This window comes from Bombina bombina, chromosome 4 (assembly GCF_027579735.1).
Source record: "Bombina bombina isolate aBomBom1 chromosome 4, aBomBom1.pri, whole genome shotgun sequence".
NCBI lineage: Eukaryota > Metazoa > Chordata > Amphibia > Anura > Bombinatoridae > Bombina > Bombina bombina.
The window spans coordinates 1,082,102,960-1,082,129,086 of record NC_069502.1 but is presented as its reverse complement, the minus strand read 5'-3'; the positions used below and the strand labels follow the sequence as shown (position 1 = coordinate 1,082,129,086).

At 34.3% G+C, this 26,127-nt stretch overlaps 1 protein-coding gene across 1 annotated transcript in view; it reads left to right on the top strand.

Annotated features, from left to right (window-relative positions):
* The first annotated feature begins 315 nt into the window (after positions 1-315).
* EPAS1 (endothelial PAS domain protein 1) overlaps positions 316-26,127 on the top strand; it is a 260,593-nt gene continuing 234,781 nt past the window's right edge. The window contains exon 1 of the mRNA XM_053712255.1: positions 316-776. Within this exon, the coding sequence (XP_053568230.1) occupies positions 751-776 (26 nt within the window). The 5' untranslated portion in view covers positions 316-750. The remainder of the gene's footprint in view (positions 777-26,127) is intronic.

The window sequence follows — 26,127 nt, the reverse complement described above, 5'->3', positions numbered from 1 at the left end:
ATACATAAGTGATTTACATAAACTTGACGCAGGGAACACGTACGGTCACGGTCAGTTGGACGCGCTGCACTTAGCGATAGGTTCTACGGGAGGAATGAGTGCACTTACGCACAAGTACAATTATCCTGCTGCCACTTGCTCCCGCTGTCAACTTGCCTGACCCTGACAACAAGCCAAGCAGGGATGTGGGCAGTCCGCCCAAGGAGGTGGTGGCTATGGGGGGCGTGGCCGACCTCGCCAATGGGCAGAGTGAGCTGGGAATCGGCTTCTCCTGCAGCTTGACAGGCAGTGCTGAGCCGTAGAGCCTCCTCCTACCCGGAGAGCAGGGGCAGCTCCAAGTGCAACTCACAACTTGCTGCCCTCGCCCTGCTGCAGCTCGGGATTATCTGTGTATTGGTCTATTAGAGAGCCTGTTGTCTTCCTGCTCCCCCTATATCCTCTGCCACCCTGGGCGGCTATACAATCCTCAGCAGTGATCTGAGACTGTATAGCCAGCTCTACTGGACGGTTGCTCATAGAGGACTTGATTAATTATTTTAGGAACTTTTTGGACTTTGCATTATTATTATTTTTTTTACATTTCTTATATTTTTTATTGCACTCTTTCTCATTTCCCTTCTGTAAATCAGAGGGCTACACTTTAACTATTGCACTTTTTGGATGAAGATTACTTTTTTTCTTGTGTTTTCATTTTATGCCATATCTGTACCGTGACATTATCGATCTGATTCTGATTCTCCGACACTCATCATGACAGCTGAAAAAGAAAAGAAAAGGTACGACAAATAAATATTACTTTTGTGTGTGTTTGTTATTATGAATCACTTTGCCTGTATATAAAACACAAACTGTCACTTATAAAGCCCCCAGTGTCCCTCTGTGCCACTTTTGTATCTGTTCCTTGGTTTATAGCATTTGCTGACCTATTTATTCGCGATCAGACTTGTTGCTCTATAGTTGGCAAATACTATGGTGGTTATTCAGTGCCAGATGATCTGTACCCCTGCCAGTTGTATGCCAACACCCTTAAAGTGCCCTGGCACTTATATGTTAGGGTACCTGGTACCCACCCTGTGCAGTTATTACAATTTAATAATAAAACAACAAATAATATTGTAGTTGTTAAATCTTGAACTGTAATCACTATCTATAAAATAAATGATTACATCTCATAATACTAAGTAAAAAAAAAACCATTCCAGTATTATTGCTATAAATTTGAGTCTATAAAGGATGGTTCCCTATTGTGGAACATATTGTGTTACACCTGCCTATCTATATAAACGCGTTACTGTGTGCTAATAGATGCTAGCTAGTTTGCTTTGCAAAATATTTATCAGTTGCTTCCTCTGTGGTTTTAAACTTGAATTTCCATTTTTTGTGATTTGTGTGTGCTGTTATGTACTTATACTAACTCTTATTCAAGTGTATGTATTATACAGGGTGCAATGTGATCCTTTAGAAAAGCTTACAAAAACGAATTTCACTACACAATCCAATATTACAGTCTAAAGAATATATGTAGATAAATCTTTTTTTTTATAAGCAAGTTTAAAGGGTTACAATATACCTGCATACAAGTTGTCCTGCATTTATTTTGCCAGATAAACACATCTGATGCATATCAGATTTTAACATTATGACACTTCCTTTTTTGAGTTTAACTTGTTTTAATATATATTGCTTTTAACAGAAACCCATAAAAAGTGAATTTACTAATATTTACTAGCTTTAATTGTAATTATCAATAGTAATAGTACTGAGGTTTTGTATAAAAGTGATATGGAAACAAATTGTTCCTGATCTGAGATTTACAGGTGTTCTTATAGTTTTGTTAAACACATCAATATCATTTTGACCACTGGACATTTTTTTTAACTTTATCAGGCACAGCAATAACATTTTATTTAGTCTTGTCATTTCTCGAAGTGTTTAAAGTAATTTTATTATGTGAGAAAGACATGCAATGAGAGTAATTAGATGGGATTCTGGACTATTAAAACAACAAAAATGCAATGAATTTTAAAATATATTATCTGTGTAATTACCCATAATGGTAAAGAAAAGGTATTCATTGTACAGAATGTTAGAATAAAATGATTCACTATTTACATTGTTTGTGCGCTCTTTTTTTATTTATTTTTTATTTACATATAGGTACCATTTTAGCTGTATATACTATATCTATATCTTTATACATACACCTATCTATCTATCTATCTATCTATCTATCTATCTATCTATCTATCTATCTATCTATCTATCTATTTATATATATATATAATCATTATATTTTGCACATTTTTAAAGATTTTTTTTTAATTTGTTTTTAAAAAAGACTCTAACTGGCTTTATACTTTACCATATAATAGCACACAATAGCATGTAAAGATAACAATATAATGTCCAAAATATATTTTCTTTAAAGGGATATAAAGTGCAAACAGAAAATGTTGTAAAGTATTAGAGCATTTTATTATTGCGATATTGCTTGCATATAACTATGTGTTTAAACCCTAAAGTAAGCTCTAGGCACCAATTCACTACTTAGACCTAGCTTAACACATCTAGTGAGCCAATAACAAGTTGCATATGTGTGTAGCCACCAATAATGAGTAGCTCCCAGTAGTGCATTGTTGGTCTTGAGCCTAGTGGCTATGCTTTTCAACAAACAATACCATGAGAATAAAGTGAATTTGATAATAGAAGTAAAGTGAATAGCCTCTTAACGTTGCATGCTCTGTCTGAATCATAAAAGTGTATTTTTCACTTTTGTGTCCCTTTAATATTAACCAGCTTTCTAATGCGGAGGCAAAATAGTTATTTTCATGTCAGAACTAATTTCTTACTAAAATGCAAAAAAGAAGGAAAAATCTGTTTTTAAGTAGTCTAGTAAATGGAAATTAGAAATTGAAATTTTGTCCCACCACCAACTTTACATTCAAGCACAGCTAGCAGGCACCGTCTTACTTGCAATATTTTTGTTTAAAAACTGGTTACAAATTTGAATAGGGAGTACAAAGTTTGTTTCAAATTTTAATTTAAAAAAAAAATCTGAAACCATTTTTTTCTGCTTTTTCACATATGACTGAGAGCCTCATGTCTGGTATTAGCCTATGATTTTTTTCTTGGAAGTTCCTTACTTTTTATGATATGTAATACTGTAAGTAAAAATATTGTTTATGAACTCTTCACACATTACTCTAAAATTAAATTAAACAAATAATTATTAACTGCTTTTAACTGCTTTGAGAGTGACTTGAACCATTCAAAATTGCAATGAGATTCACTATCAGCTAAACTACATTTTATAATCACACTGAGAACTAGATTTCCATCATAGACACAGGTTTAATGTGTTGATATGCAGGTCAGTGCATATTTTCTTGTACTTAAATCAAGCACAAATAATTAAATTTAATTATAGTCTGATTTATGTCTAATATTTTTTTGCACCATCTTCTGCATTATATAGCGAGATGGAATTATTTTTTTTAATTTTTTTTTACAGTGTTCCATTTTTATAGTGTTGTCCTCACATAGAGAGGTAGACATTTGGTCTGTGCAGAGTATCTTTAATAGACGTTTGTTGGTGCTTAAAGGGACACTGAGCCCAATTTTTTTCTTTCGTGATTCAGATAGAGCATGAAATTATAAGCAACTTTATAACTTACTCCTATTATAAAATTTTCTTAATTCTCTTGGTATCTTTATTTGAAATGCAAGAATGTAAGTTTAGATGCCGGCCCATTTTTGGTGAACAACCTGGGTTGTCCTTGCCGAATTCATCAACCAATAAAAAAGAGCTGTCCAGAGTTCTGAATAAAAAAAAGCTTAGATGCCTTCATTTTCAAATAAAGATAGCAAGAGAACGAAGAAAAGTTGATAATAGGAGTAAATTAGAAAGTTGCTTAAAATTGCATGCTCTATCTGAATCACGAAATAAAAAAATTGGGTTCAGTGTCCCTTTAAACCATGAACCAAAAAAAGTCAGTTCAAAAGACTGATCTGAACTAGCATGTAGATAAATACACCTTTTCCTGACTTCTATAACATTTAAGAAGTAAAGTCATCTGCCTATCTAAGGTTTGGATACAATTTCAGTGCAGCTTTTTGTGTAACGAGTGTATTTTAAGTCAAATGATGCTTTTTCTTCTTTAGTAAAATGTTTGGGTTTCATTAGAGTGTGCTGCTGCTTAACCAGGTAACCTTTTCACTGTGATAAAATGTTCCTGAACTTGCCCTTTACTTATGATTTAAATATATATTACATGGCAGTATGTTGCAATCCTGCGTGGCAGCAGAGGGGTTAAAAAAGTATCTAGAATAGTAATGGTCTGGATGTAATTATATGTATGCATAAAAACACTAGACATATGAAAAAAAACCATACTGAAATCATTATCTTTGAAAGAACATGCTTAATTATGTAGATTTCTTGATTTTTTTTCCCAGCATTTATTAGTAAATTAGGTAACAATACGTTTTTGAGTTATACTTAGCATTTTGTCTTTTTTCTATTTGGCTGAGTTGTTTGATCCATTTGTTTTATGTTTTTCAATGCATGCTTCTGTTAAATAAATATATATTTAGATCAATTTTAATTAAATACATTTTTATAAAAAAAAATTAACCTGAATAGTTAAATATGTTAATTAAAAGTACATAAAAATACATTTATACATTAACTAAATGTTTAAAACTTGTTTTCTCCCCAAGGACCTTCAGTAAGTCATAATCTTTTTTTTGCTGGGTGTGTGTGTGTGTGTGTGTGTATATATATATACATATATATATATATATATATATATATATATATATATATATATATATATATATATATATATATATATATATATATATATACTGTATATATATATATATGTGTATGTATGTATGTATATATATATATATATATATATATATATATATATGTGTATATATATATATATATATATATATATATATATATATATATATATATATATATATATATATATATATATATATATATATATATATATATAGGACTATGTTTTAAACTTTTCTAATAAAAGTTATTTTTTACTAAACTCAGTGAGTGCTGTCGTTATCCTGAAATCTATCTATCTATCTATCTATCTATCTATCTATCTATCTATCTATCTATCTATATTAGTAGCATTTCTAATATATATCTCTCTATCTGTCTATCATCTATCTATCTAATTTAAAATTAGGATTTAATCCTATTGTACGATCCCTGTTTAAAGAAATAAGAACAAAAAAAACAACAGTGTACATGGCAGAAAGCATTGTAATATCATTTTAACGTAACAGACTTTAAGACAGATTGGATAGGCAGGTAGTTATAATTGTATACAATTTCCTATATTATTCTATAGATCGAAATCACTACAGGCTAGATTACAAGTGGAGTGCTATTTAGCGCTTTCGCTAAGTAAGCTAGAAGTAAACTTTTTACATGGGTTGGGCGCTAACCCTGCATGCGTAAATACTGAACTTACAATATTGTGTGCGCTATAACCTATTCCCCCATAGAAGTCAATGGAGAAAAAAAGTGCAACCCCCCCGAAAACCCTACCACATATTCTCATGTGCGCTAACCTGACATAAAAATATGACTATTTCACATTCCAATGTTCTTCACATAGCAGAATATGTTCTTTTTATTCATAAATACATATTTTGACATATATCTGATGGTATTTTGGTACAATATTTAACTATATATATATATATACTGTGTGTGTATGTATATGTGTGTGTGTGTGTGTGTATATGTATGTGTGTGTATATATATATATATATATATATATATATATATATATATATATATATATATATATATATATATATATATATATATATATATATATATATAGGAATATGTATCTACAAATACATATAACATATTCTGCTATGTACAGAACACTGGAATGTCAAATATTTACAGTACAAACACTTATAACACTTTATTAAATATGAATATTGCAGATATATATATATATATATATATATATATATATATATATATATATATATATATATCTATATATATATATCTTTAGTAATGCATATGTATGTATCTCAATTTTAAAGCCCTTTGCCTGCCTTTTTTTTCTAACACTTGAGATCTCATATCTTTAAGCCTTTATAACTTTTGTGTGCAATATTTTTTATTACCTGATGTTATTATGAGTGTAACTATACTTTGTAATGTATTTTTGATGTGTTTTGTGCAACTTTTTTTTTTTTTTGCAAAACAGTTAACCAGAGCGCTGAAGTTGCGTTAATCATTATAGCGTAAATAACAATTGTGCACAAGCGATCGCATTTACTTTCAACTCGTAATACCAGCGCAATTTAAACTGCGGGCAAACGATCGTGAAAACCCAATATCACGTGCGCCCAAACGTTTGCACTCTACTCGTAATCTGACCCTAAATCTTGAAATCTTCACTCTTTTCAAAACGTTGTGTAAAATATAGTCTTGTCATCACCATTTGAATATATATATATTGTTTGACTTCTGACAATGTGTGGCTGGCTTCTCAATAATTACTACTATGTAGTATTGCTCTTTATAGTGCAGGTAAATAAGTGGTGTTCTGTATTTGTGATTAACTGCACCTCATATCTAGTGCTAAAAAATCAGAAGCACTAGATAGTAGCATCTGTGTTCCCCCTTGGGGCATTTGTATCAAGAAATTGTACTATATCAATAAATATAATGCATGTTATTTATTAGATGAATAGACAGAGTACAATTTCTTTTATTACGCAGTGTGCTGATGCATTTGCAAGGGCTGCATAAAATATTTTATTCATACACACCTCTTGTTTGTCTGTGGTCTGTTATGAAATCCGCAAATTGTTTAACATAACAATAAATAATTCATCTGATTACTCTGGTTAACTAGGGCAAAGTTAATATAGATATCCTAATTTTCAGTTTAATGGACACCACCTTTCTATTTGTCTTATAATTACACCTGCATGATTACTGTTTAATTATTGTAGGTTACTATATATAAGCGAGTTACCAGGTAATAGTTATAATTATCCCTTCAATCCTAAAGCTGTTTTGTTTTTCTAAATGACCATTACATGCCAGCCATAGTTAACGTTAAAATAATTATTATTATTAGACAGCTGTCTGTATGAGTGAATATTTTATTGGGCCAGAGGTAGTTTCCGCTGGGGACCAGCAGTGCTCTGTGGCTCCAGAGTGCTACTTTAGCTATGTGTTTAACCCACTTGCGGGGGTTGAACACAAAGCATAACAGGGTTGTTAGTTTTTAAATGGCATGCTCTATTAAATTGGAGCATATCATTTTTCAACTATAATGGCCTATCTTTTATTATTATAATTCTTACGTTTTAATATTTAATTTGTGCAAACAGAATATATAAATTATAAATAAATAGCTAAAAAAGCATCCAGAGATTAGGTGTGTTCATACACATATTTTTAATCACGTTAAAGGGGTATTTTAGTGTAAACTGTAATCAAGCATTCTGGGTAGTGACATGCAGATTATGGTTTATGCATATTTTTCTTAAAAAGATAAATTATATTCAAAAATATAAAAAAATAAGAAAACTGATTCAGCTCATTTAACCACATGAACATAATTTTTTGTGAACTCTAAGTGGATAATCAAATTAGAAATACACATTCATGTGCTTTTTCATCCTACTTATAACATATGGTTGGCTTGGAACAAAGTCTACATTAAAATTGTTATTGTTTAAAAGGATAAGTAATGTCTTTACTACTCATTCCCCAGCTATTGTTATATTAATATACTTTATAACCTTTAAGCCTCTAAATTTCTGCCTGTTTCAAAGGCGCTATAGACAGCCTCTTATCACATGCTTTTTTTATTAGATTTTCACAACAGGAGGCTGCTAGTTTATGTGGGCCATATAGATAACAATGTGCTCACGCCTGGGGAGTTATTTAAGAGTTAGCACAACACAGCACTAACTGCAAGTCAATAGATAATAAATAAAAAGTCATGTGATCAGGGGCTGTCAAAAGATGCTTAGATACAAGGGGGGCTATCTATCAAGCTCCGAATGAATGCAGGCTCGCCAGAAAGTTATGAAGCAGCGGTCACAAAGACTGTGGCTCCATAACCCTGTCCGCCTGCTCTGAGCAGGCGGACAGACTTCGCCACAATTCAACCCGATCGAGTACATTTTTTAACAACTTTCCAATTGACTTATGTTACCAAATTTGCTTCAATCTCTTGGTATCCTTTATTGAAGGAGCAGCAATGCACTACTGATAGCTAGCTGAACACATTGGTAAACCAATGGCAAGAGGCATATATGTGAAGCCACCAATTAGCAGCTAGCTCCCAGCTTCTGAGCCTACCTAGTATGCTTTTCAACAATGGATACCAAGAGAACAAAGCAAATTAGATAAAAGTAAATTGTAGCGTTTAAAACTGCATAAAATGTGAGTTTCACTTCCCTTTTAATTATTTATATATATATATATATATATATATATATATATATATATATATATATATTATAGTGAAGGTCAATTTTAAAGAATTAGTGCCCGTTTTTTAATAATCCTATTAAAAACAAGGGCACTTTAATTCATCAAAATTGACATTTCACTCATTTTCTTCAAAAACTTACTTTTTTAAGCCTGGCAGCCGCTCCAGCGATTTCCCCGGAAGCCTCTGCAGACGTCAGAAATGATGAATATGGCTTCCTCCAATCACGGCTTCCCCCCGGGGAATCTTGGCCTGATGCAACGCCGTGATTGGAGGAACCCGGATTCGTCATTTTGGACCCGCGAAGACGGCTTGCGACGGGCGGAGAAAGTGCTGGAGCGGCTGTCAGGATTAAAAGGTAAGTTTTTGAAGAAAACAAGTGAAATGTCAATTTTGATGAATTAAAGTGCCCTTGTTTTTAATAGGATTATTGAAAACCGGGCACTAATTCATTAAAATGGACCTTCACTTTAAGCACAGGTGAGTTTGTCACAGATGATCACAAAGCAAGGGAAAATCTGGTCTGTTAGTGATGTTTGAGGACTGGAGTAAAGACAAAGTCGTGTATCTATTAAAGGGACACTGAACCCAATTTTTTATCTTTCATGATTCAGGTAGAGCATGGAATTTTAAGCAACATTCTAATTTACTCCTATTATCAATTTTTCTCTCGCTATCTTTATTTTAAAAGCAGGAATGTAAATCTCAGCTGCCAGCCCATTTTCGGTTCAGCACTATGGATAGCGCTTGCTTATTGGAGGCTTACATTTACCCACCAATAAGCAAGCATAACCCAGGTTCTCAAACAAAAATGGGCCAGCTCCTATGCATCACATTTCTGCTTTTTAATTAAAGATAGCAAGAAAATGAAGAAAATTTGATAATAGTAGTAAATTAGAAAGTTGCTTAAAATTGCATGCTCTATCTGAATCATGAAAGAAAAAAAATTGGGTTTAGTGTCGCTTTAAGCTTTTTGTTTGCACTACTGAATATTTTTATTTTTTTATTTTTTACAAAGTGGTGAACTTTAACTCACTAAAAATATTGAAACAATTGTACTGATTTAGCATGTTACTTTGTGTAACTCAAGTCATTTGCAGATTCATTTATTTTATACTTATAAAAGAAAACATAACACAGAACTTTACTTGCTGTAACCAGCAGTTGTCTGAGTCCTATGTATGTATCTGTAACCAGCAGTTGTCTGAGTCCTATGTATGTATCTGTAACCAGCAGTTGTCTGAGTCCTATGTATGTATCTGTAACCAGCAGTTGTCTGAGTCCTATGTATGTATCTGTAACCAGCAGTTGTCTGAGTCCTATGTATGTATCTGTAACCAGCAGTTGTCTGAGTCCTATGTATGTATCTGTAACCAGCAGTTGTCTGAGTCCTATGTATGTATCTGTAACCAGCAGTTGTCTGAGTCCTATGTATGTATCACTACAGCAAGTAGCGCACTGTTACAGTCACTCTTGATGTCGCAGCTAATGGACCAATAACACTAATTGATGCTGCTCTGATTTATGTTGGGGAAACTGCTTAGTGTTTAATTTACATTTGCAGTAGCATAAAGGTAAAGAGTGTTTTCCAGGACATGTTGTATTTAATTAAATCTGTTTGATTTTAAAATGATCCATTAAAAGACAGTACAGTACATGACACTGTGCAGGTGTCTGCTTTATGCCACTTACAGAGGATATAACAGATCCTGTCGTGTTGCTGCAGTTATATATTTTGCACATGCAGTTACCTTGGTAAATGTTAGTTTTTACTTAGAATATCTTTTTCTCACAGGTAAAGAAATATTTTGCATATCATTTTCCTTAGATTATACTAAACATTTATAGTATTTTTGTATTATAGTTGCCTGGCAATTTAGCTTATTTCTCTTGATACTATGGGGCCTATTTATTAAAGGTCTTGCGGACCTGATCCGACAGTGCGGATCAGGTCCGCAAGACCTCGCTGAATGCGGAGAACAATACGCTCTCCGCATTTAACATTGCACCAGCAGCTAACAAGAGCTGCTGGTGCAACGCTGCCCCCTGCTGACTCGCAGCCAATCGGCCGCCAGCAGGGAGGTGTCAATCAACCCGATCGTACTCGATCGGGTTTATTTCCGGCGATTTCTGTCGGCCTCATCAGAGCAGGCGGACAGGGTTATGGAGCAACGGTCTTTAGACCGCTGCTTCATAACTGCTGTTTCTGGCGAGTCTGAAGACTCGCCAGAAACACGAGCCCACAAGCTCAGTTCGGCGCTTGATAAATGGGCCCCTCTGCCTTGAAGGAATAAAAGGGACAAGCTTTTTATGATTTTGATACAGCATGCCATTTTAAACCACTTTTTTTTTTAAGAGTATACCTAGGTAGGCAGTGTGCACATGCCAGCAATGGTTGTAACACTTTTTGAACACTAGAAGCAGGAGTTTGCAACAATATATAGCACTGTTACAAGCACTGCTGTCATACAGTGCTAAAGACCTGCACATGCTCTTAAGCCTATCTAGGTATTCTTTTCTACAAAGGATACCAAGAGAGCAAATTCAATAGTGTGTTTTAAAATGACACGCTCTATTTGAATCTTGAAAAGTTTATTCTTATTTTAACATGGAACAACGTTTCTTAACCCCCTGGGCTCCATGGATTCTAGTGTTCGCTAGTGCATGATTCGAATCAACAAAAACGCTCATACAAAATGTCTTGCTGGAAAATTTAAGTTCATGATGATAGGAACTGTATAATGTGGAGGGTGGCTTTGAAGAGAATTGCATTGTTTTTTGGGTGCTTAGATCATTGGTCAGATGCCACAACGGCAATAAACAAACCTGAACTAAATAATTAGCGTCATGATAGCGTATACGTATAGTGCACCTGTAAAAGAATAAAGCATAGGTCACGCAAGTAGATTGTTTCTGTTAAGAGAATATTTTCCTTAAAGGGACATTGTAGGGCAAGATTGAGAAGGTGTAATTCATTAGAGCATCTCACTTGGGGCCTGATATTCAAAACCTCTCCGCTCAGGCGAGATGATCTCTTTGATACAGTGAGGACCTTCAATTTGTGTTTAGAAACACAAATTTTAATTTGAAAGATATTTATCTCACCATAGAGAGTTGTTGATGTGAAGGAGAGACACCTAGATTACAATATAAGGTCTAAAAAATCCCTACGATTTTACTTGATTTATCTCCATGTCGGCGAGTTTTTGAATATTAAGCCCACCATTACTACTGACCCTACAAAGCCCCCACAACACTGTTAAACACCCAATTAAAGTCCCAAGAAGACACGGGCAATGAGCCAATCAGCACCAGCAGTTGCACAACCCCACCAATCACCAGACATGTCTGCTTGGGAACAGCAGTTCTCTGAGGCTCCCGGGGAATACTTTAACTTTGTACGTAACCCCTTTTTGGAGTTGAATACATAGACTTGCAGGGTTAATAGTGCTAGAGTTACATGGGCCAATCAATGTCACTTTAAAGAAGACATTCTATTCGCAAGAAACAATCTGCTTGTCCAATCTATTACTTTTTTATGGGTTTACTATTTTTGTTGTTATCTTTTCTAAATGTTTCTTCTCTTATTCTCTCTGCTATCTGTAATGCATACAGGTTTTTTTCCAGCTGTTCCTGGCATATATACACAATCTACCAGGTGTACAGTGCATATCTGCCAGATGTGCAATCTTTATGCCAGCCACAGACTTTGTTAGATTTGCCTGCTCAGCCAGGCATCTGAATATTGGCAACACTAAACATGGAACTTATATAGCAATTTATCTAGTGTGCGGTTGTTCTGTAAGAAACATAAGCTACATTTTCTGTTCTTGATGCTTTATATAAAGATCACTTATAACATTTTAAAAGGTCTCATTAAAGTAGCAGGTACTGCAGAAAATGTTGCACAGTAAGCCATTGCAATTTGATAGGGATCAGTGCATGGTGCATTACATAAAATGACACAGCAAACGTGCGGTATTCTCTTCTATAGACGCTCAGCAGACTGACAAGAAGCAAAGTTGCTTTAGTTAAATTTTTCTGTCTGACCTTCAATCAAAGAGGTGCCCTGGTCTTGACCCTTCCTGCGTATATAAATGTGTGAAGTCAGCATTCGGATTAACACAGTGTTTAGGGAGTCCCCTATATTGGCTGGGATAGTTCTGTGTGTATGTAATTTCCAGGCTTAGGTTTCAAGGGACTGCACACTGTAAAATTGTTTTTATATTAATGTATTTTCAATTACTTGTTTTACCAGCTGCAGAGTATAACATTTATGAGAAATTGCATTTTTCGGTTTATTTGTGTATATGAAGTAGCTGGTTTTGTGCTTTTACACCACAGCCTATTACAATGGGTTGAGCTTCAGGTAATATCATATCTCATTATGTTATCACTTTGTGTACACAGACTTGCTTCCTTATCTTATATTTGTCTAGAAAACCAAAGCTCAATACTTAGAGAGAACAAAGGAACATTATCATTTTATTACTTAACTATCATGCCCCCCCACTGAGAGTGTAATATCTTCTGCTGGCTGTGTTTACTTAGGCTATTCAATAGAATATACTCCAGTATAGAAACTTTCAGTATAGGTTGGGATACCACAGGCTAAATCGGCTATTTCAAATGCCAAAATAGGGGTAAAGGACCTACTTGTAAACAATTTAAAACACTCCAGCAGGTAAAATGAATTAATGGGAACAATTTAAAGGGGAGAATTATTTTGGGTGAACTGTCCCTTTCATCTCCTAATATAAAAATAAATAAAAAAATATATAAATAAAATTGATGGAATTTTATTTCTCTTCCAAAAACTAGATATACCTTTAAGGTATGTTAGGACAAAATTGCAAACAAATAATAATTCTCTTTTCTGCGGCATAAGCTTTTTTTGTTTTGATCCAGAATACTGACCCTACTGTATTTTGCACTTTAAAGGGACAGTCTAGTATTAATTAAACTATCATTATTCAGATAGGACTTTTAATTTTAATCAACTTTCCAATTTACTTTTATCATCAAATTTGCTTTTTTCTCTTGGTATTCTTAGTTTAAACTAAACATAGGTAGGCTCATATGCTAATTTCTAAGCCTTTGAGGGCTGCCTCTTATCACATGCTTTATAAATCTCTTTTCAACACAAAAAGACAGAAAGTACACGTGGGCCATATAGATAACACTGTGTTCAGGCACAGGGGGTTATTTAAGATTTAGCACAAAACAATGCTAAATGCAAGACAATAGATAATAAACAGTCACAGTCATGTGATCAGGGGGTTGGAAGAAGGTTCCTAGGTACAAGGTAATCACAGAGGTAAAAAGTATATTAATATATATTGTGTTGGTTATGCAAAACTGGGGAATGGGCAATAAAGGGATTATCTATCTTTTAAAAAAATAACAATTTGATGGTAGACTGTCCCTTTAAGTGATGGATAAGTTCAGGAGCTCATTTATATCCACTACAAAATGTGAATGATACTGATGTTTTTTCTATATAAACTATTTTTGTCTTTTTTTCATATGTAGACATGTGTACACACAAGCACACATGCATAACTATATTTCTGTTGTAAATATAGAATATGTAGCCTTTGATTGTCTTTTACCGATATTTCTGAGAATATAAAAAAGAGGATTAAGAGATAATATTAAGAAGCTGATAAGTAAAGATGTACAGTATTATTGTATTAAAAGGGCAGTAAAGAAAACACAAATTAAACTCTCATGGTTCAGATAGAGCACATAATTTTAAACAACTTTCAAATGTGCTTTGTTCTCTTGGTATCACTTGTTAAAAAGTAAACCTAGGTAGGTTGATGAGAGCTCAGGAGCTTGCAAATGTCTTTAGCAGCAGTAGTGGCAACTATTTATAACATGGTTATAAACATTGTTGAAAACGCTGCTTCCAGATGGCTAAAGACACATGCACGCTCCTGAGCTCACATAGGATTAATCTTTTAAAAAGGATAACAAGAGAACTAAGCAAAATTAATAATAGAACTAAATTGGAAAGGTTGTGCATTTAAGTCTAATAATTTACTTTACTGTCCCTTACTAACTTTTGTTTAACACATAGTTGAAGCCCTGCCCAGTTTCAAGCTCCAGAACAGGACAGGTGTGTGGAGCCAATAAGGAGCTGCATACACATGTACCTGCCAATCATCTGATGTTTCCTGGTCAGCAGCAGCAATGTGCTGTTCAGCTAGAGAGTGAGTCTTTACCTACATATTTTCCCTTTTTGCAGGTTCCTTCTAATATCCTATAACATCATTTTAAGATGAAATGTAAAGGTTATACTGAGTATAACAAACAATTCTATTGATGCCTGAAACCTTAAATAGTAATCCATTAAAAAATAACACACACATCCAGCTATCATTTAGTTTCCCAGTGACTTCATATTGTTTTATCCAAACTAATGCTATTGACATTGAAATTCCAATACATCAGAAAACACTGAGCAGATTATCACTGGATTTTAGGAGATTTCTGTGTCAGCTGCCCAGTGCTCTTGAAACCACATTTAGCCTGTGGCATTCATTGGCTGTTGTCATGGTTGATATTATTGGTTAGAGATAACAAGTGCATTCAGATACATTAGTCAGGATAAATATTAAATCAATTACCTTTTTTCCTTTAGCTGCATATCTTTTGCCTATATGAAGGTGAAAACCATTTTGAAAAGTCTGAGAAATGCCTGTTTAACCAGCTAGTCTTATGATATTGCATAGATATATTTCTGGTAGTTTTACTAATTAAAGCAGCAACACGTTTAATATATTTCAATAGCTGAGAAAATTAAGCTAGAAATCACCTGGCAAGGCAAGAGGGCCATTATTTTCTAATTCTTAAAGTGATGGTAAACTCCACTATTGCTAAGTTCCATAATTCTATTCATTATTACTAAATATATAAAAACGCAATATCCATTTTAAAAGTTTATATGCATTATCAGATAAATTTAGCTTTTTATTCAATCCACTTTTGCACTGCCTCGCTCCGCCCCTCTCATTTACTGTCCGTAATAAACTCCAGTCTTACCTTTTCTCCACCCTCTTTACATCTCCGACAATTTGCGCGCACCCGACTCTGTAATTGTAAACGCATGCGCATGAGAGAAAATTACGTATACCAAGTAAACATTGAGTCACGAGATTCAATGTTTACTTGTGTTAGTCTAAAGTAAAAGTTTGAGTGTATAGAAAGTGCGAGCTGATATAATGTTGTTACATAAAATATCTATAAATGACAATAATAAAAAAAAAATTAAAATACTATTCGATCGTTTTCAATAATAAACATGTTTATTTCGCAACCAAGATTATAATTACATGCAGCTACATACACTGTTCCAAATTAACAATGAATCGTTTGACAATATTACACGATTCAATGTTTAGTTTGGAGTGCCGTGTGTAAAATAAGAGCCAAAGCGCATGCGTTGAATAAACATGAACGCACAAATTCATCATCGCTTTTTGATGCTCCTGATTGGTTGACCGTATGCTCGAGGTATGTGGTACTACGCTTGCGTAAATTTGGTTGCATAGAAGTAAGCCTGTCTGGCGACAGGCTTACTGATTGGTTAATTATTATAAACAATCGTTGTGACGTCACAGGGGGAAGGATAAAGACGGCATTAGACGGAGCTATTAGACAAAGAGTTTTACATAGATACGTTAACATGAGTTTGAGTGTGTAAACTGAATGTAATGCAACAATAACAATATTTAATTCAATATATACAGAGTTTACCATCCCTTTAAGTCAAGAAAAAACTTCTAGCTCGACAGCAAACAGTGCTAAAAATGTCCCAACCTTGGTAAGCAGCATCTTCACTGCAAGAACAGGCACGCTTGTTTAGACTAAGGCAGCTCTGTTGAGTGGTAATTATTCACCTTTGTCCTAAAGAAGACTGAAATTTGCTAGGGTAGGTTCTGATTACTTACCTGGCACTATGTACTGACAGTGTAATAATATCCCGGTGACCAGTGACCATTTCCTCATTACAATAAAGTATCAGCCCCTTCCATGTGATTCACTTTCCTACCTTGTAGAAGTGAAAGGAAAAAAAAGACTGGGTCCCTTTAGGGATTAATGTGATGGTAAACGTTCCCCTTTGTATAAACAGATCTGGAATCTTAGCAATATTTTAGATGGAGTTGAATTTATCACTTGTAATGAAGATGCGCTATAACTTCCTTTTTAATGTAGCGCTGAAATTCAAATACCCTGCACTCTGGCCACGCACTTTTTTTATGTGAACTAACCGTTTGAACTGCTCTCCAGTCGGAGTTCTAGGCATATGGCACTCACACATTTATTTTTACTTTTAAAGTTGATGGCCGGAGCATGGAATATTAAAGAATATCTTCATTACAACTGATAAATTAAACTCCATCTAAATTATCGCTAACAATCCGGATTTGTTACTACAAAGGGGATTTTGCCTTTATAGTGTTCTGGATGATAACACTACAGTAGTCTGCTAAATGCAAGTTATATTCTTGTTGGACTTTGTTTTTAGGAATGCTGTTTTTCAGAATCTGGATGTTGCATTTTATGTTTTCCGTGTAAATGTATCAGCAAGTAGTGTGGCCAATTTTAAGATTTTTGTACTTGTTTGAAGTTTTCCAATAGTTACAACTGAATTCACAAGGTCTGCACAAGTGTTGCTCGTTGGTTATCTATCTCCTCCTAATTAATACTCTTGCAAGTAGGTCTAGAGATATAAGAGCGGCTTGCTGAAATATAAGACAAAATAGCTATTACAAGAACAGAAACAAATGCAAGTGAAATCACAAATATTGTGTTTGATTTGTGTTTGCCCTATAGGTTTTACAGCTATGCTTGTCAGTTTATTAACCCCTCATGAACTCACATTGCTGTCAAGTCACACTATGAAAGGGCATAACACACTATTTGGGGCCTGTTAGCCAGATCACACTATGGATCAAAATGTTCCAATCATGTAATTCTCTTTCTGGGCCTGATACTCAAAACCTCTCCGGCACGAGAGAAATCACGCAAAATCTTTGGGATTTTTTTATACCTTGTATTTTAATGTAGGAGTCTGAGTCACATAAAGAACACCACATAGCAACATAAACATGTCTCAAGCTAAAATTTGTGTTTCCAATTTTTTTTTTTTAAGGGCCTCACTGTTCCGACGAGACTTCTTAGAATATCTCACCTGAGCAGCAACGTTTTGAATGTCAGGTCCTCTGTGTCATAACAAAGCCTCAGAGATAAGCAACACATTTACATTTTGTCAGTCAACTTGTCTGTCCAGGCCATGTGTCTGATGTGGTATTTCATTTTATAAAAAAGCAAATGCCTATATTGTATATGCTGCCCTTTAATTTTATCAATAAAAGTACATTGGTTAAATCAATTCTGTTTTTCATTAAGTTGGTGATAGTCTCCTATCCAACATGTAAAAAAGCAAATTTGAACAAAAATAATAATAATAAAGTAGCATCCCTTCTGTGATGACACCAGATATGCAAATTAGTGCACTATATGAACTATTTTTTAAAGGCCTGATTTTGTGTAAAATAAGTAGCAGCTCTGGAATTTGGGGATCATGAACTCTGAATGTTCTTTGGTGTGTATATAAACTGCTATCTCACAGGTCCAACAGGTTTTACTGTGTCTAATGAGTAAGATATGTTGCATTGTATGGGCTAATAACACAAATTACCATCTCTTTGGACACACAATAATAAGTTACAGTGACTGTGAATAGATCTTTAAGGATGCTAAAATACGTTTAGTGAAGGAAAGTAAACATAAAATATAGCTTTCAAATCATTTAATTGACTCTTTATGAGACAGATAGATGGGGGAGAGAAATGCAGATACATAAAACAGACTTAACAAAACAAATGAATACAAAATGAGAAGAGACAAGCCCTGAAAAACCTTACAAACTTCTGCAAGAACGTTTCTCTAGAGTTTAGTATAAAGGGACGAATTTGCACTTGGCTAACATGTATTGTGTATTGCAAACGTGTTTATATTTTGGAACCTATGTTTCTCTGAAGCTGTCTGAAGGAGAGTTGCTGCACAATAGTAAACGGGTCAGCACTGGAAACAGTGAAAACCCAGTTCAACATGGCGGCACCCATAGCTATAGAGAGGCAAGAAACAACCTTAGTCAGTACTGTACTATGCTTATAAAATGTGTTGTAAAGCGTGTTGCATAACTGCCATCTGGTAGATTAGGGGTTAAAGGGGAGTATTAAACCTTGTGTCTTCAATATATATGGTTCAAGTCATTTGATTCTGCATTTACTAAAAACGTACCAAAAATGATATGGTAAGTGGATATTTTATATACTGTAATTTTGGACACATTAGAGCATGCTAAAGTCATTACTCTGACTTGCATAGGGTTTAAGGTTGTAACCCAACTGTCATTTTATGGGTGTGGTGGGCATTTTTAATGGTCAGATCAATAGTAGCAATATAATCTGAAAAACATGATAAATTGTCTCTGTTCAAGCAGTATTACTTTCTGTGTTATACTATCTAAAGGCAACCCTAGTGACAATACCGACAAATATTATAAATAAACTCACCAACAAACGCTTAAAGGGACATTTAAAAACTAAATAAATCATTGATAGAATGATGTATTCGGAGCAAAGCCTGATGATAATATATGAATGTATTTTTTTAAAATTACATTAGTTGTTTAAATCTTGAAAAAATAAGGGTAACATTTTAATGTCCATAAAGCATTGGGCACCGCCATATTGTAACTTAGGTTTCTTTTTTTCTGCTAAATCCAATAAGGGATAGTTATAAATGGCTTACTAGAGTGTGCAACCAATGACTGTGTAGAATACTGCTGTGTCTGCACTTCCACCTTTTAATAGGAATTTAGGAAGTCAATTTTCAGAATTAAATTACAGGATAAGGGAACAAAATAAATATAAAGTATATTGTAAAGTTGTTGTACTACATATAATAGTGTTTAATGTCCTGTTAAATGCCCATTATAGTGATCTAACTTGTTTGCAACACTGTAACTCTCTGTGTTTAACTTATTTATGAGTCGAAAAAAAAGTAGTGTTCAGTATTCATTATTTATTTTGCCTGCTTTTCCTAAATTTTTCAAAATTGTGTGTTTACACTCTCCAGAAAGGTTGATCAGTGCAGTGCAGAAGTTTGTTTATCTGTCCCTAACTGGCCACTATAATGGATATAAAGAAAATATACAGTTCTTTCTTTTGGGGGTGGGGGTGGGGGGTGACTATTGGGATGCAGAATGCTTTTTAACAGGTGTGTCCCTGAATTACAAAACAATGTCTATTTTGCAAACTGTATAACCGATTTAAATGCATTTAAAACACTTATTTTGTATGCATCTCTTTTTTTCAATGCAGTTCTTAAATACCACATATATTTAAATAATTTTTGTGAATTTAATTGTAATTCTATGGCATGTAGACATAAAAAATAATGTATCCATTTTGTAAATATATGAACATACCAATAAAGTTTGATATTTTTTTTTTAATGAGCAGATATTTATTTTCTATGCATCTTTTTAACTTTAAACCCTTAAAGGGATATAAACCTATTTTTTTATTTTATGATTCAGATAGAGCATGCAATTTTAAGTAACTTTCTAATTCTATTATCAATTTTTCTTTGTTCTTTTGCTATCTTTATTTGAAAAAGCAGTAATGTAATCTTAAGAGCCGGCCCCTTTCTGGTTTAACACCTAAGTAGTGCTTGCTGATTGGTTGCTAAATGTAGCCACCAATCAGCAAGTGCTACCCAGGTCTGAACCAAAAATGGGCCAGCTTCTTCCCTTCCAGTCCTGCTTTTTAAAATAAAGATAGCAAGAGAACGAAGAATACTTGTTAATAGGAGTAAATTAGAAAGTTGCTTAAATTTGCATGCTCTATCTGAATCACAAAAGAAAAAAATTTGGGTTCAGTGTCCCTTTAAATCTCACAACCTATTCTGACCTGTACAGCTTTGTTAAAAAAAAACTATATATATATATATATATTAAATTTTGCCCCCTGCTTTCTGATGCATATTTTCTGATATTATCTGAATCATGAAGGAAAAAACATTGGTTTAGTATCCCTTTAATCTCTTGGTCAAATTGTTAGTAAAGTGTGCCATTTTTCAATAGAAACAACTGTATACATGGTGTTTTTAACAGCAAGCAGGGTAAAGCAGATGGCTTATGTAACTTATCACAAGCCAGTACATAAATTTATTCTAAATATTTTTGTGAACTACATGGCCTTAAAAACCAAATATCATCTGTTCTTAACCCTTTCGTGACAGGGTTAAAGTGCCTACATCGGAACAACTGTTCCGATGTAGACAAATTGAAACTACGCGATCGTGCATACGATCGCGAGATTTCAATTATTGGATCGCATCTGGGGGGCGTCCCTACAATCCTAGGAACGCCCTCCAGACCGCGATTAAATCCCTGAAGCACAGAAGGCTTCAGGACAGCCGTTAGTTATGACGTTCCATTCCGTCATAACGGCTTTAAAGCCCAGTCTAATTATGACGGAATGGAACGGCATAACGGCTTTAAAAGGTTAAAATTCCAGCTGGTGATGTTTTCTGTTTGTTTACAGATTGGCTCAGTTATAATGGTTTAACATTGTAATGATGGATTGTCAGTAAATATAGTGCTTGGGTATCACATTTGAGTTTCTCATAGTTAAATGATGAGTAGTATTATCTTTTATGCTACTAATAATGTAAATTTACTGTGTAACTTTGGCTAATTATTTTTATACCACATGTAGAATGGATCACTAAAATGTAATTTATACTCTCTTTTTCATAATTTAAAAATATAAGCTAAACTAATCTATTTTTTTTTAAAATAAATATGCTTTTCCCAATTTCCCTAGAGATGCCAAAAATCTAATTCTGTAACCTTCATGTGCTGCAAATCAAACACCTTTTTTTAAGTTACAGATTTAGTTAGCTTTTTGGTATTTTTAAAGGGATAGAAAAGTCAAAATTAAACGTGCATGATTCAGAAAGAGCATGTCATTTTAAGACACTTTTATTCTCTTGTTATCCTTTGTTGAGAGAGAATATGTACATATCTTTTACTAATGGGAGCTAGCTGGTGATTGGTGCCTGCACACATTTGTGTATTTCCATTTGCTCACTAGATGAGCTCAGATAGCTCTAATTAGAGCATTGATGCCTTTTCAGCTAAGGATTCCAAAAGAATAAAGCACATTTGATAATAGAAGTAAATTAGAAAGTTTTCTGTAAGTGTGTGCTCTATCTGAAACATGAAAGAAAAATGTTGGATTTCACGTCCCTTTAAAGGAATACTGAACCCAAATTGCAATTTTAAGCAACTTTCTGATTTACTCCTATTATCCACCAATCAGCAAGAACAACCCAGGTTGTTCACAAAAAAATGGGCAGACTTCTAAACTTACATAATAATAGGAGTAAATTAGAAAGTTGCTTAAAATTGCATGCTCTATCTGAATTACGAAAGAAAACAATTGGGTTCAGTAAGGAGTGTGGGACGAAACATTTTTACACAAATGTAAGGGTTTTTAAATGTCCCTTTTAAATATAACAAACACAACAGTATAACTATTTTAATTTACAGAAATTCTTTTAAAAATTAAATTAGTTCATTGACACAATCCTGTATTATGTTTTCCTAATCTAGCAAGATGTTTATAAACTTTAAGGAATAGAAAGGTAAAAAATGAAGTGTGCATAGGTGCATTTCATTTTTAAATAGATAAGGTGCATTTTTAAATAGATAGGTGCATTTCATTTTTAAATAGAAGTATTTTTGCAAATACTTCCATTAGCAAAAATGCTTCTAGTAGTAGTTTACTGTTTTTAACGACATACGCACATATGCTACATAAGTATTCAAACACTACACCTTCTCAGAGAGCCAGCAGTGACTTGTATGACACAAATTAAGTATTTAAAGGCACAAAACACACCGCTGGCAGCTCTCTGAGCTTGAATACTGATGTTCAAGCCCTCGCAGCATATGTGAATATGCCTTTTGATAAACAGTAATACATTTTACTAGAAACATTTCTGCTAATAGCAATATATTGCAAACATGCTTCTGTTTAAAAAAAAATATGCTACATAAGTATTCAAACACTACACCTTCTCAGAGAGCCAGCAGTGACTTGTATGACACAAATTAAGTATTTAAAGGCACAAAACACACCGCTGGCAGCTCTCTGAGCTTGAATACTGATGTTCAAGCCCTCGCAGCATATGTGAATATGCCTTTTGATAAACAGTAATACATTTTACTAGAAACATTTCTGCTAATAGCAATATATTGCAAACATGCTTCTGTTTAAAAAAAAAAAATGCACCCATGCAGATTTTAATTTTGATCTTTCCCTTTAAACAGTGAAATGGAGAAAGTTAACCTATGTATCCCTCAAATGTATATGAGCGTGAAGTTCTTTCATGTCACACTTGTTAACTACAGATTATATTAGGGATTATGCTGAGGGCAGTTCTGCTAGCATTGTTTTTCAGCTCCCAGTCATTACCTATACATAAACAACTGTATATAAGTGGAAATTTTTCAGGAATGCACTTACTTGAAAAACAGGTTAGAATAGGTAAAAAAATGACATTTCTGGCATTGTTAAAATGTATTCAGTGCGTTCCAAGCAACATAATGTAAAGACATTCTCTACAGTTATTTTATATTTATTTATTTTAAACAATAAAGTCAGCTATTGTTCAGAGAATTCAGGAGTCGCAAACAACGGAACAGAGATTTCTTAATACAGTTATTTGTCATTTTCTTCATTGGTTGCTAGCAGGGAAAAACATTTCTCTAAATTGTTTTTGAGACATTTTACAGGTCTATTATTAGTCTCAAGAGCTATTCCTATAGCGTAATGTAAATCTGTTTCCTTCCATTTTAGCCAGCAATGGACCTCTCAAATAAAGGCTTCCAGATTTAGAAACAATTTTGAAATATAATAACTAGTCTTGCCTTTTTTTTTTTTTTATTTATTTAATACATTTAAATTGCAAAAGAAAATGTTGATCTATCAGAATTTTCATGCAAAAACATTGTTCCCAAGCTTGGGTAATTTTATTTTAGTTGCATTATTTTCTAAACTATTTTAATCCGTTAGAAGAGCCAGTGTTGGAATTCTTAAAATCACTTGAATTACGTAAACAGTATCACAGGGAATTTTGATTAAGATTAACCGGGCATTATCCTCCAAGATTTTCTTTGTTCTACCTAAAAGTGAGCGTTTCAAAATGTGTCACAGTGCTATGTACCACCGCAAATAACAAACACACTTTGAAAAGCCTTAGAAAAGCCGTAATTCAAATGTTGGCACTTTTGATGGATCAGAATTTTTGTAAAAAGAAGATGAAAACACCTAAGATTAATTTGTTGTTTTATTCCGGCAAGCCCTACTACATAAAACGTGTTAAAGGGATATGTATTGAACTCCTGCTAAGGGGTTAAATATTTTGTCAAAGATAAACAGTTGGAGCCATCAGCTGATAGTGGTTAAACCAGTAAACTAATCAAGGATAGCATACTTGTGTATCCAGGCAGTGGAGTGTACTGGATACACCACTTTTACTATGCATTTCATCTCTGAGAATATATTAAGCATATAGTGTCAAAAATATTTTCCAACAAAATTAGCATTATGGAATTATGAAGATTAAACTGGAAATTGTTGGCCTGAGGGAATATTATTTAAATATGTGCAATAGTTGCTAAAACCGTGTGTCGTTATATCCATGAAAATGTAAAAGTGCATGTATGTTTAGGAATCAGAGCATCGTTTGTCATCACTCATAGACTCCTGGTTCCTTGGCTTCTTCAGGTATTCCCCCCCCCCAATAGTTAGAAATAAACACAATGTATCAAACATAAAAATATCAATGTAGACCGCTAGATAGTAATCGCCATTTTTCATTGACAATGTGATATCTAGAGGATCTTCTGACCACTCTTTTTCAACAAGGACTAAAGATATGGCTTAGCTCTTTGTTATCTTTACTAGAAAGTGTATCAATCTGCCATTGAAAACTTACGCCTAGATTACAAGTTTTGTCGGTAAAGACCTGTGGTGCTAACAAGCCTTTTTTTTTCCAGCTCTCACTTTAAACAACGCTGGTATTACAAGTTTTCTGAATGGCTGCGTTAGCCTCAGAAAAGTGAGCGTTGAGCAAATTTAGCTCCACTTCTCACTGTAATACCAGCGTTGCTTAAGTCAGCGGTAAGCTGGCTAAAACGTGCTCGTGCACGATATCCCCATAGGAAAACAATGGGGCTGAGCTGGCTGGAAAAAAACCTAACACCTGCAAAAAAGCAGCATCCAGCTTCTAACGCAGCCCCATTGTTTCCTATGGGGAAATAAGTTATGTCTGCACCTAACACCCTAACATGAACCCCGAGTCTAAACACCCCTAATCTTACACTTATTAACCCCTAATCTGCCGCCCCCACTATCGCTGACACCTGCATTATATTATTAACCCCTAATCTGCCGCTCCGGACACCGCTGCCACCTACATTATCCCTATGAACCCCTAATCTACTGCCCCCAACATCGCCGAACCCTACATTATATTTATTAACCCCTATTCTGCCGCCCCCAACGTCGCCGCAACCTAACTACACGGGATATTTTTTCTCTGAAGGGGCATAGTGTGCAAAAAGAACGTGCACCCTGAGGAGTTACAATAAAAATGAACATGCATGGAAGCTAATCCAGCTTCTGTTCTATCTCATGGAGTGCTGTTCTCTCTCTTTCGAATTTTACACTTATTAACCCCTAATCTGCCAATCAGACATCGCCGGCACTTTAATAAATGTATTAACCCCTAAACCGCCGCACTCCCGCCTCGCAAACACTAGTTAATTTTTATTAACCTCTAATCTACCTGCCCTAACATCGCCGACACCTACTTACATTTATTAACCCCTAATCTGCCACCACCAACGTCGCCGCTACTATAATAAAGTTACTAACCCCTAAACCTAAGTCTAACCCTAACCCCCCCCCCCCCCAATTTAAATATAAATTAAATACATCTAAATAAAATAATTTTATTTAGGTGTATTTAATTAGGGTTTATTTTATAGGTAAGTATTTAGTTTTAAATAGGAATAATTTATTTAATTATAGTAATTTTATTTAACTTAGGGGGTGTTAGGCTTGGGTTTAGGGGCTAATAACTTTATTATAGTAGCAGCGACGTTGGGGGCGGGAGATTAGGGGTCAATTAGTGTAGGTAGGTGGGAGCGACATTGGGGGGGCAGATTAGGGGTTAATACAATTTACTATAGTGTTTGCGAGGCGGGAGTGTGGCCACATCGCAAACACTATAACAAAAATTATTAACCTCTAATCTGCCGATGTGCGATGTGGGGGGCCTCGGTTTAGGGGATAATAGGTAGTTTATGGGTGTTAGTGTACATTGTAGCACTTTAGTCAAGAGTTTTATGTTCCGGTGTTAGCCCATAAAACGCTTAACTACTGACTTTTAAATGCGGTAGAAGTCTTGCCAGGAGAGGGTCACTTCTTCCAAGACTTGTAATACCAGCGTT